Below are 19,018 nucleotides of genomic sequence, written 5' to 3' on the forward strand. Positions count from 1 at the left end.
TTTAAGGCTAAAGCTTTAGGCTTTATTGCCTATGACAGTCAGACTGTATGCGTTGGAGATCTTTATATTTTATTGCTACATTCAGTCAAGTTAGCATGTATGGGCAGATGTAATCTCCCTTTTTAGCTGTAAGACTAGACATAACTCATTTTTTGTTTCTCTTCAGGAAACACTATCAATTTCAGTTCTTGGGTCATTCTTAGATAGCAGTAATGGCTTGTATACCATAGCACCATGACTTCTTTCTGGATTTCCCTAACCTTCAATGTCTAAGAAGCCTGAGATGGCTTCTTTCTTTCGTGTTATCTCAGAATGCATACTAAAACTTCATTCTAGCTGTGCTTTTGAAATTTTGACTCGTGTCCATGTTTACTGCCTGACACCAACATTTCTTATATTGAGAACTGGTAGTTATACTTTATCCGGAACTGTACTTCTCACTTAACACTGTAGCATTGTTTGTTTTCAAACAAACTACAATTTTTATAGGACAGAGGCCAACTGTTCTGTGTATATTGTAGAAAAAAAGAAGTGTAGCATAAAAAAACAAACAAAAACTGTATGTTATGCCCCTCTTCAGAGCTTGACTGGTGCTTCAGTTGCTAGCATTTAGCTATGCACTCATTTTCTGCCAAGGCACTTGCAAGCTGTGTCTGTATTTCCTTTACTTCACTGACAGTTTCTAGGTAAATCAGCAGAACGTCAGTTTTGTTTCAAACCATTTGTTATATTTCTGGCTTGCACTTGCAAACCCGTTTTCATAACAGTCATTTGAGTTAGTGCTTTATGCCTTCTGCCCCTTTCTGAGTTTTATTTCTGAGTGTGTTGTCTCTGAGCGTTTGATTTGTGCTGGAGCCATACAGAAGTATCACTTTCTTAGTAATGGCCATGACCTTCTTCTGAGAACTGAAGAAAATAGAGACTAAGTGAAAATCCCTATATCTGCCAGAGCAAACTAAACATTGCCACAGTGGTTTTAAAGCAGTATTGACCAAGCTTGTTAACTGATAGCCAGTAGGTGAAACCTGGATGCCTGGCCTTGCCTGATAACATCACCTGATGGAAACAACAGATAATACTCTTCACAGCAAACATACTCTATCTTTTTGGAGACATGAGGAAATTACAGGCATACAAACCAGACATGAAATCTGACTGAATACTACTGGGCTGCTACAAATTTTATATTTAGTGCTGTAAACTTCTTTCTCTGAAATGGATGTATTTAAGTTAGTGTGTGGAACACATCGTATAAAGATACTTAGAGGTGTTTTTTATTTACTTTTAAAAAGTAATGATGTTATTAACACAAGTCTGGGATGACTGTAAGGGTTTAGAGATTCCTAATGACAAACATTGCAGATCATCTCTGATACTGATGTTCATGCTCTTCTACATCACTATCTAAAATAAAATACAAATTGCCATTATTCACAGGATGATTAGGGTTAGAAGGGACCTCTGGAGGTCACCTGGTCCAGCCCCATGCTCAAGCAGGGCCACCTCAAGCAGGTTGCCCAGGACCATGTCCAGGCAGCTTTTGAAGATCTCTTTGTGGAGGGAGAAACCACAACCTCCCTGGACAACCTGTGTTGGTGCTCAGTCACCCTCACAGCACAGGAGTGCTGCCTGGTGTTCAGCGGGATCCTCCTGTGCTCCGGTTTGTGCCCCTGGCCTCTTGTCCTGGCACTGGGCACCACTGAAAAGAGCCTGGCTCTGTTCTCTGCACCTTCCCTTTAGGGATTTATAGACATCGATAAGATCCTTCCTGAGCTGTTTCTTCTCCATGCTGAACAGTCCCAGCTCTCTCAACCTTTCCTAATAGATGCTCCAGCCTCTAATTTTTATTTTTTAAACTTTTTGTGACTCTGTTATTTTAAGCGTATAAAACCAGGCTTATGAATGGGCATGAATTCAACCATTTAGGATTCAGTAAGATCCAGAAAAAGAATTTGTTTAATTAGTACAAATATCAATCTGTTAAGGTCATACAGTCATAAGATGATGTTTTTATAACCCTGAAAAAGGTTAGACTTGTCATTGCTCCAGGGCTAAATATCTCCTATTTTGTTGTACACAAGCAGTGTCTGCTTCATTTTTCAATCTGGGAAAGTTTAAGGGTCTTGTTTATTTTTTCACAGGTAACAGGGAGGGAAGCAGTAGTCGTAGTGGTTACATGGAAGTCGTCTGGAGTGTGCATTGCTCTTGTCGTTTCTGTCTTATCGTGGCACATGAGCGAGGAGGTGACTGTCATTGCTTTCAAGTGCATGTTGTTACATACATAGCATAATGCCTGCTTGACAGGTCTTGCCTCTGATGGAAAGAAGGAAATGTTTGTGGCTCAAGGTAAGGTGACGTTTATAGGAATTGCCACAAATTTCCAGTTCACTGGGTGATTGGGGATGCTGTTAAATTTTGTCGGTCTCACCTCCTCTGTTGTATAGGGCATTAGCTTGTAATCTCTGACAAGGGGTTAAGCTCAGTAAGTAATTTGTGTAGCAGAAGGGCATCTAACCTCTCTCTGAAGCCCTCAGGTGGAAAATCCATTTTAGCAGTTGCCAGCCTTTCTTTGCTGGAAATCATCAGTTCTCAGAGTCTAGAAATGTGTTCAGGTTGTGCCTTCCTCTGCTAGGTTCGATAACTTCGTGCTTGGTGCCTTCCCTGTGCGAAGAGCGTTAGCTGTCTTGGCAGCTGTTCTGTTTCTATTAGCTGATGAACTTGGAGCACATATTGTGAAGATTTATTTTTTTTTTGCTTTTGGGTAACTTCTGATTCTGGGTTCATTTCATGACATGCTAGGTTACTAGAGCTAGCTAGAATATTGCCAGAGCTTTAAAGAAAGCAGTGAGTAAAAATTTCACTTGTAAGGGTGCTATACAAGAATAAAGTCTCTTGGGTGTTGGTTCTGCAATGATTTACTCACTTTATTTAGGTAGAGCTGATTGGAGCTTACATTCTTGCTAGGCTGTTCCACACAATAAACTTTTTCTATCCCATGCTACTCTTTCTCTGCATGGTGTCCATCCACCTTCTGGCAAACGGGAGCTCTTGTTAACGTTATCTGTTAAAGCGAATGATGTGTGGTGTTGCAGCCTGCTGATACAGACTTTCTTCTGTAAAACCTTGCTGGTGAAGTGGTGGAAATTGTTGTGCTAATGTGTAATGTCATCAAAACTGCGGACAGTTTTAATTTCATATACAAATTAATGAACAACGTTTTCTTTCTGATCAGTTCATGTAATATTCGTGATACTGAAAAAACATCCTAGGATGAAATGAAAATAGTAATTTGTGATTTTTGCTGAGTCTCAAAAAGATTTTTTTTCATACTGCAGTTATATTTAAAGAATGCTAACATACATTTGCACAGCTGTGTGAAAGGATGAAGTGTCATGCCCAATTAGCATCTCTTTTGAAATCTGATTAGTAACATAAATTAGATGAAATGTGAATGCTGATTTTCCCTGGTGTGATTATGGAATGTGACAGCGAAACTTGTGGGTTTTTCCGTCTTGTCCAGTCTGAACAAACGCTCAGGACTGCTGCTCGAGCATCTTCAGGAATGTCTCCGTTATATCCTTCTCCTGTTTGACTCACCTCACAGCAAGAACAGGGATATTTTTTTTCCATTTACTCAGGAAAATAAGTTCTTACTCTGTTAATGCCAATGGTTTAATTCTTTCCAGTACCTTGTCTTTTCACTAGCTTAGAGATCTTATGGCTTGATCTTCATCAACTGAGTTGCTAATTGCTGTTCATATCTTCGTAGCAAATTACGGTGCTTGAGTTTTGAGCAGGCTGTTACTAACAAAGTGGAATTTAATTTACAGTATGCTGCGTTGCTTAGCAAGTTTCCTTCACGTGCCTTTGAAGTTGATTTGTCTTGTAATAAACTCTGTGCATAGTGATTAATAGCAGTGCGTTTTTCCAAACAGCTTGAGCTCTGCCTGCAGAAGGGCTCTATCTTCAGTACAGCCTGGTGTGTTGGTGGTTCGTACAGGCAGCGCTTCAGAAGGAGTTTCTGTGGAGCGGTAGCGTTGAAAGGGAATGTTTTTCATTGGTGGTGGAGAGTTAAGAGGCCATTAATTGCTGGGAGCAGCTAACCCAAGTGACTGGTTGGTTGGGTTTTGATGGTCTCAGTAGAGTTTGTGCACAGAGTCGAAATGCCAGTTATTGCACGGGGTGTTTTTCTCCTCGTGAGCGCTAGAAATAGAGGCAACAAAAAAAGAATAATAGGTGCCTAATAAATGCCACAGTAAATTTATTAATGCCGCTAGAATGTATTTCCACATACTTTACAGAAACAGTATGTTTGCCCAGACAAATGTTTCATTACATTCAGGCTAAGAATCAGTCGTTACAGACTGGTCTGAAAGCTGATAGCTCTTGGGTTCTGAGATCTGATTTCTTTTCCTCTCCCTCTTTTACTCATCCCACCAAATCTGATTAGTTAATAAAAATCTCCTGATTTAGGTTCTTTTGCATTCAGTTTTATTGAAAAGGGGAGAAAAAGAAACAGTTTTAGAGAATCAGTTGTTGGAGCAACTATCATTAATAGGAATCATTGCATCTTGCTTTGCATTTTGTTATGAGGCTACTTCGATGTTACTAAGAACACACTAGTGATCGGTTATATTGTACTTCTAGTAGGTAGGAGGTTTTTATGATAATACATAGTCTTTGTATAAGCTTTGATTAGAATTTAAGACTTGTGGAAAAAGATTATTTAACACGATAAATTCTGGATAGGGGGCTCAGCAGTCAGGTTTGAGTTTGAGCTCTTTCATTTCAGAGTAGAATGACAATTTTATTGAGTCATTTTTTTCTTTTTCAGTAAAACTAAGCAAATTAACTGAAATGGGATAATATTTTTATTATTTTAATTCAAAAAAGTTTGGTTTATGTTGGAGAGCAGGAGAGTGGTCAGAGAATTTTCTTTAGCGAACCATCTACCAAAGTGGTCGATCAATCTTTCCGCATATATTTGGGTAGTGAGTGTTCTCTGAAGCCAATTGCTATTTGCAAAGTGACTTGCTGTTGTATGTAGGACAGGTATCAGCCCTTTTTCAAGCTGTCAATAGAAGCTGTTTTCACTTTAACATTGAGTCTTTTATGTAAAGATTAGTACTTGAACTTCACGTCAACAAATTGCTGGCATTGGAATAATAATGCCTTGGGCAGTAAAAATAGTCAGAACTTGTACTGAAAGGTAAGTTAGGGAGGAGACGTGTTACAACGCAGTTGTCACTTTGTTTTCCATTGCCTTTCACTTATTTTAATGACCTTTTGTCAGTTTTATAACCTGTGCTGCCTTTTTTTTTTTCTAGTTTGTCACTGCTGTAGTGAATTAAGATCTTGGAGTGGAACCCTGTTATGCTGAAATACCAAGTCATTTTCTAGATTTTTTTTTTTTAAGTATTGGTAGTCACTTTGCTACTGTAGTGCCTCTTTTCTTTAACTTGCTCTGCAGTATTTGTCATTCTCCTTTCTGTGTTCAACTTTTCTCTTTGCATGTGGCAGTTCTGCAGTGAGTAGCACAGCTCCTTCATACAGTGTTTCCATAAAACGTCAGAGAGCAACATATTTTTAGAGTATGCATCTGTTTTTTTGTGGTGTTTCTGATTATGATCAGCTAATATCTTATTATGCAGGCACTTAATCAAATTGCTTTACTTGTTAAAGTGTTTTTATTTTGCTGTTCTTCAAAGCATTATTTTGTCTATAGAACAGACCTGGGTAGGAGGAATAAACAGATACATGCATGGCATGTGCTCCTCACCTTATGCAGGAATATAAAACTAGTTATTTGTATACGTATATGTTCATACAGTATGTACAGTAACTGTTCTGGGAACCCTCGTATAGAATTGTGGTGCTGGCTTTATCATTAATCAGCTCTACAAGAGGTGCCCCAGCCAAGTGCAAAGGTGGGACCCTGTTCCCTTTCAGGGCATTGCCCCGTTTCCTGTGATCCTCTCCTGCTTTTAGAGAATGGAAGGAGGAAATGTGCAAGTAAGTCTCCTTTTTCTGCTTTTTTTACAGAAAATGATGTACTGCCTGTTGTTTGCAATACATGATCATCAAAGGTGTTACTGTAGCAGCCTGCAATCCTTTTGTAGATACAAGCTTTTATTAAGAAGTAGTGTCCATTTATAATATATGGGCATGCTTTTTAAGATGCTTGGTACCAGGCCTGCAATTAACAGCCTGCAGTGATAAACCATGCAACAGTGAAGGGTCCTAGAGCTGCATGATCTTCCTGTGAAGGATAAGAGAAACCTCATCTCTTTGCTTTCTACATAATTTGTGTTGTTTGTAGGTATGAGTGCTGGTTGTCTGCTGTCTCTGCTGCAGCCACGCTGACAGACTTTTCTATCTGGGCAAACAATGCAGTTACTTTGATCAAATAAAGCAAGGGGCATTTGTTATGATGATCCTACTACTGGTTCGTTCCCCAGCACTCTGCCTCTGAATCATGCAGACGCACACAGGTGATGGAATACTCTTGGCGTGCGTTATTGGCAGTCTGATTTAAGAAGAAGAATAAAGGAACACAAACCACCACCAAAAATCTCAGAAAATACTATTATATTTGCTTTGATCAGCTGGTCTTTAGGGTCCAGAGAGGCTGGAGAGGTGGTGAGCGAAAAGATAATGCTGAAATTGAGGAGGGTAGGAGTATAAAGCTACATCCTTGCATGCACATAAAAGCATAACAAGTTTGATAACCTGTTCTGACTTGATGTAACTGGGAACAGTCAGGCAGTAGGCTCATAAAAAGAACCCATTCATTTCCTGGTACTGCAGAATTCTCAACAGAATAAACTGCATGTGGGGAATATGGAGAAGGGAAGTTGTGGAAACTGCGGCTATAAAATGTGGCTAGGGAGAGCTCAAAAATAAATCTAGAAACATTTTCTTTATCCATCAAGATGATCTTTTGAACTTGCCAATCTTTATGCTCACAGAAGAAAGAAGGAAGACTGTTTTTTCAACTCATTATGTAAAAAGCTGAAGGTTTTTATCCCCTTTTCTAGTATATTGGTAGTTGCTTGTAATAATTCTTCTGACCAGTTATCCTGAAGAGTACCTTGATGACTATATAGCCACTACATGTAAACAGTTAATTATATATTTGGGAAAACAATGAGTACTGTGAATTTGCTGTGCTTGCACATGTGACGAGACAAAAAGGTATTTCAGAGTCAGTGTCTTGGATGATGATTTTTGGTGGAGTCAGCTTAGAAGAGCAAGCTGCAAAGCCAAGTGGTTGGTTCATCATCTGCTATAGATACTACGTGTGGTTACTTAACGTAGTCGGTTATTACTGTTTCATCTTCATTAATAGTGAGAAAGGAAAAGAATCCACAGAATACTTTCCAAAATATGAAGTAATTATAGCACAGTTGCGACCTACTTGGCTTCTTAGCACGGTCGGATTGGAGATGAACTGGCCTGTGTGGGTGTCATTCCAAAGAATCTAAGACCTGTTTTGCAAAAATGCCTCGTTCCCCTGTCTCCTTACATGTGGAACACCTGTTTTTACACCTATGGGATCATTTTCAAAGGTACCTCACCCCTACTGAAGATGCCATTCTTAAGGGGTGATGGTGAACTCACGTAGTATGGACTGGGGAGGGAGGGGGGCATTCACCAATTCTTTTAAGTTTTTGATGTATAAAATGTTTTTTCCTCCGTTAGAAAGGACATTTGTTTGGGAATGCTGCCAACACTCGCTGAGGGACAAAAATCATTCTCATAGGTGTGGATCTGAACATGGTTGTTGCTAAGATAGATGACATTACCAGGTACTTCTGGATGCTCTTAGAGCAGGAATGTCTTCTGTTGCTCCCAATTGCACAGGACTAGTTTTTTAGTCAGTATATGTAATGTCAGCTTATAACAACTTAGGGTGTGAAAATAGTGTAGAAAAAGAAAAGAGGAAACCTTTATTGTTGTTAAACTACAGGGAAAGTGCATGCATTTCTTTGTGTGCTGACAGAGGCAGGGGCAGATGGCAGAGAGAAAGTGGGGATGCAGTCAAGAAGACTTCTTATTCTTGTACTAGTGCAGAACATTAACAGAACTGGTGCTTTTTGTGCATTACCAGTCTTAGCAAATGTGAGGAGCATTGTGTGTTTACTTTTAGCAAGATACAGTAGGAAAACCAATAGTTTGCATTATTATGATTGTCCCTTTCTGCTCTGCACTTGTGAGGCCCTACCTGGAGTGCTGCGTCCAGGTCTGGGGCCCCCAGCACAAGAAGGATGAGGGTGTTTAAGAGCAGGTCCAGAGGAGGTCCAGGAAGATGCTCAGAGGGCTGGAGCACCTCTCCTGTGAAGAAAGGCTGAGAGAGCTGGGGCTGTTCTGCCTGGAGAAGAGAAGGCTCTGGGGAGATCTCACTGCAGCTTCTCAATACTTAAAAGGGGGCTTATAAAAAAGATGGAGAGCAACTCTTTGCTTGGGCAGATAATGACAGGACGGGGGGAATGGTTTTAAAGTAAAAGAGGGGCGATTTAGGTGAGAGGTTAGGAGGAAATTCTTCACTCAGAGGTGGTGAGGCACTGGCACAGGCTGCCCAGAGCAGCTGTGGATGCCCCATCCCTGGAGGTGTTCAAGGCCAGGCTGGATGGGGCTTTGGGCAGCCTGATCTAGTGGGAGGTGTCCCTGCCCATGGCAGGGGGGTTGGCACTGGGTGGTCTTTAAGGTCCCTTCCAACCAAAGCTGTTCTATGGTTGTACGATCACAAAGCTTTCTAGAAATTGTTTTTCTCCATCGGGATAAAAATTTGAGATAGCTACACATTTGAGGTCTTGGCGTGTGTTTGTCAAGCAGAAGAGGAGAGGCCTAGTACTATTGCAAAAGACAAAGCCTGAGCAGATTTCTAGGAGCAGACCTCAGTACACCTACTTCTCAGCATGGTTAGAAAATCCATCTGGTGATACTTTGCTTATAGCCACGATGGCTTAAGGACAAAGAAGGAAGTTCACTAGCATAGTGGGCTTTGAGGTCATTGAAATTCACGCTTCCTCCGATCTGTGAGAATTTTTCAGGCTCTAGATGGCGATGACTTTGGTTTCGAGTTCTAGGCATGTCAGAGAAGTCAGTCTTCCGTCTGATTGTGCGTATTGCTTTTTGTCATTTTAAACAAAAATCTGTTACTGTGCATTACAAGGTTAGACAGCTGTGATATTTCCTGGCTGCTCAGCTTTGAGGAGGTTTTGTTGCCACTCGAAAGGTACACCTGCATGTTGTCATTGGCACCACGGGTGATCAGACCTTGATGATGAAACATGCAGTATGTCTAGGAAGTCAAAATGTTAATTGCTGTCGCTCTGGGTTCTTCTATCCTGTCCCCCTCACGCTCTAACACTGGATCACCAGATCTGCATGGTCAGCGTCTGATAAAAAATGAGGCAAATTCAATTGTTTATGAAGCTGAAAGGTTCTGGCCTCTGGGACACAGAAGAAACCACGAAGCACATCTGAAAAAAATAAAACGAAAACAACTTATGCGGAAAATTGATTGAGGCTAATGCAGGTTTTATAAGACATCTTTAAGCTGCTACAGATGTGATTTCAGTAAAACTGTAAACAGTGCTTTTTTTTTTTTCCTAGTCTGAGGCCTTTGACTGAAGAAAGGATTTCAGTATCTCCATCTGAATCATTGCCAAGACAAGGGTTACAGTGACTCGGTTAGCTGGAATTTCCAAATAGCTTAAAAAAAAAAGATATCCTGTAAAGCAAGATAACCCATTTGTTCCAGAGGCCCTTGCTTGTGTTGCTGCTGGTGAGGCTGGCAGGTGCCCTGGGGAGCTGCTAGGTGGTCTGCAGAGCCGGAGAGCTTGGAGTGGTGGGATGTGGCATCCAGCGGGCAGCTGCAGCTCCTCGGGCCTTGAAATGCTGGAAGCCAGAGATGGACGTCTTGCTTCCAATTGGGAAGCTCTGCTGGCCGCCAGTGCTTTAAAAAGTCGCTGCTGTGCTTTTCTTGACACAGACAGCAGAGGAAAATGAGAGGAAATTTCCTAAAAGGCTTGCTTAAGGAAAAGCGTTAAGAAATGTGTGAAAGAATTTGTTTACTTTAATGATGTTCTGTACCCCTTTTCCACCTGAGGCTTATAGTAACGTGCTCAGAAACACAGTTGGTAAACTTTGTGCTGGCGTTTGCTTTCTTCAACTGATCTGTTTAGTTAGGACCCTACAGAACTACCACAGCTGTCCATCGGGAATTCCCTAGGAAAGTTCATACGTTCTTGAATTATTTCTCAAGACCTGAGTGCATTTAAAATAAAGGAAAATCTTTCCGAGGAACTGTGGGTAACTTCCCTCAATAGGAACATCTCTTTGATGTAGGAACAGAAAGTTTAGAGCTGGTGCTGAGTCTTTGCCTAGGTAAGCTGGCAAAGTTGGACTTCCATCACATCTGAAAACTGTTTAAATGGAAAAATATTGAAGGTAGAGCTAAATAGTATTTTTCAACTAGATAACAGCGGTTCTGGCACAAGTTCTGAGCCACCCAGCCGTGAGCTCGCTGCTGTTAATGAGAGGGTAGGGCTGCCACAGGTGGGTTGGCTCGGAGGCAACGCGTATTTGCATTACACCAGTACCCTATGCCAGCTACGTAGCTTCTGGTTTAGGCAGACGTGTCATCTGAGGTACGAGCCGAGAGTAGGCAGGAAGGATTGTGTAACATGTCTTTGTGGACTTGCTTCTCTTACCCTTCTCTTGTGGTCTTGCCCTTCTTTTTGCTGAGCCTCTGTATTGTGGGTTGAGAGGAAAAGAGCTCAAAGAGTTATTTTCCACTCTGACTTGGTGGAGTTTGTGTGTGTAGCCTGGTGGGTGAAAGCTGGGCTTGGTCCTGCGTGTTTCTGCACTGAGATATCAGCCTCTTGGTATCATTAAATTTAGTGTAGAGTGACTGTCCTTCTTGGGTAGATGGAGACCCTGCATCACTGTCGTTATTTTGTAAAGCTCACTACGTTCTGTGGTTGATCTATTTTGTCTGTAGACCTATTTGGCTGTGTTTTTTTCTCTTCATTCACATTTGTGCACTTTTTCTTCTTGATGTGAAATGCAAATGGAAATTTCTAGTGTGCATCACTTCAGGCTTATTTCAATACATAACTTAAACCTATGCATAAGGTTGTAGTTCTCATGAGTGGCCTACATCAATCCAATTCTCTGCTGTATTTTCGCCTCTTCTCCGGCACTGTCAGTAGCAAGCACAAGGCTGCACAGTGAGACACATCAGTGACCCGGCTCAACCAATCCCACCAAAAAAACCCAAACAAACAGATCTAATTTACTATGTGACCCCATGACTGCTAGCATAAGCATAAAGCATGGAAGGGCAAGTTGAAGTACTCTGCATTGGTGTCTTCAGTTTGGTATTTTTTGCCTCTGCTTTATTTCTGACAGCACCAGTTAGAGTTGTGCATGAAGGGTAATGGTGTTTTTGCTTTGGTTTCCTGTGCTCTCTGTAGGCTTTCTGTAGCCCAGGAAAAAGTAAGTGTATTTTTCTACACATTTCTATAAACTCCTTGGTCTTATATCTGTAGCGCTCCTAAAGTCAATGAGGATTCACAGCCTGGCACCTTTATCTATCAGTTTACAGACTTGGTTTTAGTTTGCAAGAAAAGATGGGGTGTGCTTTGACTTCCATGGCAAAGAAAATGGATGCTTGCTTTCCTTCCAGAACTCGGTGCTGTAAAATATTATATCTATAAGGAACGTTGCATTTTCCCGCCTTTCTTTTTAATGTGTGGTTGTATTATTGACAAAGTAACTACTGATATTTTTGTTAAAAACTTATGGTGTATCATATAAATATCTTCTGATTTCTTCTGACTTGAGTATTCCTAAATACATTATGGATTACAGAAAAGTAGAGATAATAGTAATGAAGTACACTGACTTTGTTTTTCTTTTCTTTTTCTTTGCTGCCTTCCCTTTATGTGAATGGTGTATTTGTGCTTCTCTTCATCGTTGCTGATTTTTTTCCCATCATCTAGAAAACCACCTAAGGTAAGTGTTTTGTCTCTCTTTGTGTTTGGGCCTGCTTTAAAAATGTTGAACGCTGCCAAAGTGTCTGGCATGTTCCTGTAGTATGTGATCAATATACAGCTTTGATAAAGGAAAACATATTAGAAAACAAACAAGCAAACAAAAAACAACACAAGCTCTCTATTCCTCATACTTCTCAGTTAACTTCATAATTCCAGAAGATTGCATTTTAATCCAATTGACATGCAGATTAAGGCACATGACTTCTTAAAGCTGTGACCAGAATAAGCCATGATTTCAATGCATTCTTAAATACCTGTGAAAGAATAAGTAAATAATGTGTGGAAAACATATCATTGCACAAAATTCTGTTTTAAAATGAATATTGCTTTAAAAGGTGGTAAAATACATCTAGGAAGAAACAAACTGTTCTTGATTGCAGTTGACGATCTTCAAGAATTAATAATTTGTGCAAAGTGGCCAGAGGGCACCAGAATTTGTCTAGAAATGATTCTGTGTGTGTAATGCAGGGGAAGGGAGGGAGAATGAGTGTTATGTATCTACTGGGTTAGAGAAGGAGCCTTACTGAGATGAGAAATACAGTATCAGTACAGGGCTGGTGGCAATGATAAGGGAAAAGGAGCATGTCAACTACATCTTGTCAACAGATGCAAAACAGCACATTGGTATTTTGCTGCAGCAGTTGAATGATGATTTTGTCCTTTCTGTTTCTGTTGCATGTTAATTTTCATAGGAGAGGGCTGTAGTTACTGTGAATGAGTTTATTTTACTTTATTCTCTTTGGTTTGTAGATCTTCAAGAAATAGTTTATGTGCAAGTCTGATATGTCTTCTGCAGGTATTTTGTAGGCCTTCTGGGAAGCAAAATTGGGGTGGATATCTATCTATCTATCTATCTAGACAATTAATATGTCTCATGGTTCAGACAGCTATTTCTATGTGTGTGTATGTGTGTATATGTATATCAATATAAAGTGCGTATAGCTTTTGAGTATTTTTCTAAAGTGTCAGAAGACAACATCATCCAGTAAGTGATGTGTGTTATTCCCATTAGGCAAGGAAACAAAATCTGTTTTAACATGAATTGAAATAATCGTATAAACCAAACGTAATTTAAGGTCACAGCAGGTGTAAGCAATGGTGGAAGTTGTTATAATAAATAACACTGATATTTCAGTTTAAAATGGTTTGTGGACTGATTTTTTTTTCCTGTGAGTGATTGAATCTCTTAAAATAATGGACCTGGTTTTTAGTTCCTCTGTTGTTTTTTTAGAGCATTAGATAAAGTTATTCTATTCTGGATGAAGTTATTCTAGTGCAAAAGAGCCTGACCGTTGTCTTAAAAAAAAAAAAAAAGAACCCCCCCATTTTTTTTGTAATTTCACAAAATATTTTTTTCAAGAGCCTTCCTTTTCTGTAGTTCCCCATCTGTATTCCATTGTAGGCGGGTAAAGTTGTTCTTCTACATTATGTAAAAGCTTAATGATGGCCTTGAGTTTCTTCCACAAAAACATACCAGCTGCATACTGGTGTATATGTGCTACTTAATTACTAGGTATAGTTAGATTGTCATTAATATCCTTGAGCTATAATGCTGATATTTATGATGATGTGTGAAATGTTTATCAATTTGAGACAGCAGGTGCTTCTTACCATCAGTAGAAATCATTTTATGAGTGTGTAAAGACATGATAGGAGAGTAGGATGTTCCTTGACTTATACGGCTTTTTGGGTACCCTTCATAGTCAATGTTCAAATTAGGATTTTTTAATGAAATTTCATAAGTGTTGAACTTTAAAAAATAAAAATCTTTAATAAGCTAATCTGTCATCAGTCATGGGTGAATTGTGATTCCAGTCCAACTCAATAGCTATGAAACTGTGGTAGGAAAAGTTACATAAGTATACTAGGGTTTTTGTCTTTCTACAACCATCGTGTTTCAGCTTATTACTGATCTTGGGCTTTCAGTCTAATGTTGTGACAATTAAAGCAGTTGTTCTAAGCTGAGACTTATGAGCTGCGCCCAGTACTGCCTTAGGATTTTCTGTTTATACTTTTTTATGCGGTAGGTCCTGTGTTTTTTTCATACAGCGGATGCTCAGCAAACAGTGACCAACTTCTTTCCTTATCAGTTCCTTTAGTGGCTTCCATCTACATCAAGCTTACCAGTTTAGACTTTGTTTGCTCTTTCCTAACGTGCGCTTAGCTACTTGAACACTTGTAGTAGAGATGTAGCAACAGCTGTCTGGTGAATGAAAATTTCCCTTCCTCACTTCTCCCTTTCTTTTTTTTTTAGCATCCAGGTAGTCAGTCCTGTAGGTCACCCTCCCTGTCAGGCTGACAGGTTTTGAGGTTCATGTGAGCGATATCTTCACCTGTGCAGCATAACTCTTTTTTCTATTAAAAACAAAAGACGATTTATTGGCCATCTATTGGTCAGATGGGAATGACTGTTAAATGGTATCTATGCATTTTCAATGTTGTATAGATATATAGGCAGTGTATGTTAGGGAATATGTTCAGTCTGGGTAATGCACGGCTAAACGCTAAAAGCCCCAGACTCTCTCTAGTCTATACTGAGGATTAGGCTTTAAAAGGACTAATAATGAATGTGAAATTAGACTCCTTTCTAAAGTAATTAAGTCATAATAAATAATAAAAAAAAAAGACTCTGAAGTACAGGTACAAAGAAAGGTGACTTTCCGTATTGCCCTTGCTTGAGTTTTGGAGAACTGTTCTGAAGTTTGCTTTAGTCTGTCCCACATCTTTCTTTGCCTTTTCTTCCCAAATTATGTTTGTATCATAATCAAGCTCTGTGTTTGCATCTAACTCCTTGTTCTAGTAAATAAACCCAGGGCAGTGGAGGGCAGTCCCTGTGGCCCAGGGGAGCCAGCCCCAGAAAAGGGGCCCTCAGCCCGCCTGACCCTCCTGCTTGTCCACGTGAGGGCATCTTCCAGGCTGCCCCCAACACGGCCGCCTTTGGCCATGCGTGGGCCACTCCATCACAGAGGCTTGCTGAGGTCACGGTGGCCACCGCTGCCTCGCCTTTGCTCCGGGCCCTATAAAACAGGCCCCCTGCAGCTGGCCCGCCACTCGCTGAGCTTCTAGGCCCTCTGACAGCCAACTTGTGTGGCAGGAAGAAGAGCCGAAGCAGCAAGGCGAGCGGCAGGCCTCCTCGGTGCGAGAGGACAGCAATGCAGTCCAAGGAAGCACTGAGAAGGAGTGCACCTAACAAGAAGGAGACGTGTCGTGGGCAGAGGGATCGCGCCTGGAGCACAACTGACACCAGTGCTTGAGGGACCTCTGGCGCGCAGCCCACAGGCGCTTATTATAAGCGGTACCACTGGCACCGCAGCGACGCGGGGAACAGGCCGGCCCCTCAGCCGTACAGTGACAGGGGGCCTGGGCCTTCCCAATGGCGCAACAGTGGTGTGGGGCGAAGGCAGGAGTGTCAGCCAGACAGCCGTGGGGAGCAGAGGCCAGCCTGTCGTCCAGAACACAGTGTGGGACCCAGCCATGGCCGTAAACCAGATGGCAGCGTCGAACCCGTGCATGGAAATGAGCTGGACAGTGTCATGGGACCTAGGCATGGAAGTGGACGACCCCCTGGATTGGCAACCTGGCCTGAAAACATTCCAGATGGAAGGCATCCCGTGTGGGCAGTCCCGGGCAAGGACTGGCTTGTCCTTCTGCCAAACACCATGGAGCCCATGGAGCTGAATCCACCAGGAGATGTGGAGGAAGCAATGGAAGTGGATCCGCCTCGGCCAGAGCAGACTTGGGACTACCCTGACAAGGCTTTGCTCCCTGCCATCAGAGTGCACCAACAGCGTCGCAGGAGTGGCCGACGAGCTCCGTACTCGTCGTGCAGCCTCCATCCCCAGCATTAGCTTGGAGCCAACAAACACCACGGACATCCCGCAGGGTCACCTGCAAGATATCCCGGCAATAAAGAACTCTGTTGCCAATTCTCAGGGGTTACGTGAGTGCTTCTTTCCCATCCCCTAGCCCTTGTGCGAGAGGTGGCATCCCTTCTGCACAGAGCCTTGAGGAGGAGCACAAGAGAGGACCCAGCTCCCTTCAGTCTGCTGTGCTGGGGTGACAGGAGGAGTCCCCGCGGGCCACCATGCACCTTTACCATTTGTGAAAATAGACTGAGGGGTGAAAATCGTAGTGTGTAAGAGATTATAGCTGGCTAATTTCTTATATTAGGAGTGAGTTTCTATATCTGAATAATAGGTAACGATGGACATGGAGAAGGCTGAGGTACTCACCAACTTCTTTGCCTCCATCTTCACTGACAGACGGGCTTCCCAAGTCTTTCATTTCCCTGAACCCGTAAATGGAGGCTGGGGGAGCAAAGTCCTACCCACTCTAAATGAAGAGCAGGTTCGACCCCGCCTGGTGAATCTAAACAGGTACAAGTCTATGGGACCCAATGACATGCATCCCAGGGTCCTGAGGGAACTGCCTGATGTGGTTGCCAAGCCTCTCTCCATCATAGATGAAAAGTCCTGGCAGTTGGGCGATGTCCCTGGTGAGTGGAAAAATGGAAACATCATGGCCCTATTCTTCAACAATTAAAACAAAGAATTGGACAAAGAACACTACTCTTCAACAATTAAAACAATTTGGAGACACTTCTCAGAAAGAGCAATGAGGCATCCGAACGGGTTGCCCAGGGAAGTGGTGGAGTCACCGTCCCTGGGGGTGTTCAAGGAAAGGTTGGATGTGGTGCTTAGGAACATGGTTTAGTGGGTGACATTGGTAGTAGGATGATGGTTGGACCAGATGATCTTGGAGGTCTTTTCCAACCTTAATTTTTCTATGATTCTATGATTCTATATGGCTTAATCAGGCAAGCACTAATACTGGATATGATACTCCCTACCTGTAAGTAGTTCACATAGGTATACTTGCATGCGTAAGCCCTTCAAAATATTAATTCTTGAATGCATTGATTAGGGGCTTTAATACAAATGACCTTTGCAGAATATTATTTTGGCTATTTAAAATGTGAATACCCTTTGGCTGTCTTTTCTGATTCTGTGAGAATTTATGTGCTGTGTAGTAGTCAGACCCAATGGCTCTTCTGCTTCAAAATCTATCTCATTTTAAGTGACAGGTACAGATGAATTTGAGACAACTTTCCAGATTTTTCACTGACATGGCAATGTATTGACCAGCACCGTTGTTTGTTTTGCAGTGGAACCTCCTGTCATCCCGTTAGCAAAACAGTAACAAACAGCTGTCTGAAACTGCTGTAGGTCTTTGCTGAAGAAATCTGAGTCAAAGCCCTGTATATTTTCCTTACTTAGCTTCCAAAAAAACATGAGAAAGGTCTTTTGCTTATTTTTTTAATAGTCATTAACGTTCAGAGCATTGTTCTTGCTAACCTAGAAATGACCTACATAACTCTTAACTCGGGTAATGTGCACACTTGCAATGGCTCTGAATACAGTAGTACAAGGATCTAGCACTTCCTGGCCAACTCTTTTTCACAACTCCCCATTGTTATGTTTGTGAATTAAAATTCTTGTAATGAATATGCAGTGAGTACATACTCCAATTCATATACTTAGTTTTACTCTGAACTCTCAATTGTGAAAGCTCTGTACTTTATTACTCGTAGCTCTGTCTGTTACTTGACTGTTTCCATAGCCATAAAATAAAACTTTCAAGCTTTTTCCCAACTGTAGCACTGCTTAGATTGAAAATACCGTGCAATGTCAAACACTGTAATAATGGAGCTGGAAAAGAAAACAACACAAGCGTTGATCTCTTAGCTCCACTCACAGTTTCTAGTGTAGAGGCTATTGCCCTGGCATGGCAGGTTCTTGGCGGGTTCCTTTTATCTAGCTGTTTCTTTTAGATGCTAAAATAAACTATGAGGTACACGATCTTGCAAAAACAGGATGATTTTAAGGCTTGTTTCTTAATTCCCTGCGTAACTTGAAAACGCAGAATAATTTTGGGTCTAGCTGTTAGACCTAGTAAATAGTTGTGCGAGCTTATGTCTGCTTGTGGTTGAACACCAACCAGTGCATTAACTGGTAGGTAGGTGTATGCTGTCTTTCATGGTTTTCCCATTTTGCTTACCTATTTAAAATACTTTAAGCTTCCTGGTACAGTGGCTATGGAATTGACATCAGAGTAATAGTAAATTAGAAATACTAGCCCATAGAGTCACAGAGATATTCTTGAAATGCTTAGAAGAATAATTGAAGGTTCATGAAATCTTACAGGAGATACAGGTAGCAATTTTAAATGTTGAGTTTCAAATAAAAAGCACTTGGCCTTTTGTGTTAAACACTTGGCTTATGATGTTAAAACACCCAAATGGAATATATTTTCCAAAAATGTTTAATTCACAGGGGATGCCTGTAGTTTAAAAAGTTCTGTTTGTGTGTCACAGATTTCTCGTTGTTCAAATATGGTACGATAATCGTTTTGAAATAAGTTGATAAGGATTTTGACTTTTGCTTTTGAGTGTTCTCCCCAAAATTAAAAAGGCATTTTCAATGCCCAGGAATGCCCAGTTTGAGTATCAGCCATCGAGTATTTAGCATCAGCAGAACTTCTGATATCTTTGGTGTTCATATTGACAGGGGTTTTCTTACCTTCTTCAGAGAAATGGGTCTTAAGAAGTAAAAAATTAAGGAGTATGCAGAGTAATCATTTTTTTCTTATATCAAAAGAAAAAATACTACCCACTATATTTGTTTTGAAGGAAGAATAATCAGCGAAGACGGGAGGAGGAAGGGAGCATCTTCTTAGATGAGACTAACGGGATTTTTTATTCTTTGTCCTAGCATAGGTTCTGTATACTGACCCCAGGTGAGTTTGTGTGCTCCTCTTAGCACTGCATGTCCTGCAGCTTCCTGCATTGGAGGACAGGAAAATAGAAGCTAGCATCTTTATTTAATTAAAAAAAAAAAAGAAAATATGATTAAATAGGTCTCACTACTCAGTTAGGACTCTGCCCTACAGGCATT

General features: G+C 41.1%; 1 protein-coding gene across 8 annotated transcripts in view; it reads left to right on the forward strand.

The window, feature by feature from the left end:
* KIF13A (kinesin family member 13A) overlaps positions 1 to 19,018 on the forward strand; it is a 126,937-nt gene that overhangs the window by 35,138 nt on the left and 72,781 nt on the right. For all 8 annotated transcript variants that reach the window (XM_066992080.1, XM_066992075.1, XM_066992076.1 and 5 more), the window contains exon 3: positions 12,012 to 12,024. In XM_066992080.1, coding sequence (XP_066848181.1) covers positions 12,012 to 12,024 — 13 coding nt within the window. The remainder of the gene's footprint in view (positions 1 to 12,011; positions 12,025 to 19,018) is intronic.

The sequence above is a fragment of the Anser cygnoides genome, chromosome 2, assembly GCF_040182565.1.
Source record: "Anser cygnoides isolate HZ-2024a breed goose chromosome 2, Taihu_goose_T2T_genome, whole genome shotgun sequence".
NCBI classification, from domain to species: Eukaryota; Metazoa; Chordata; class Aves; order Anseriformes; family Anatidae; genus Anser; species Anser cygnoides.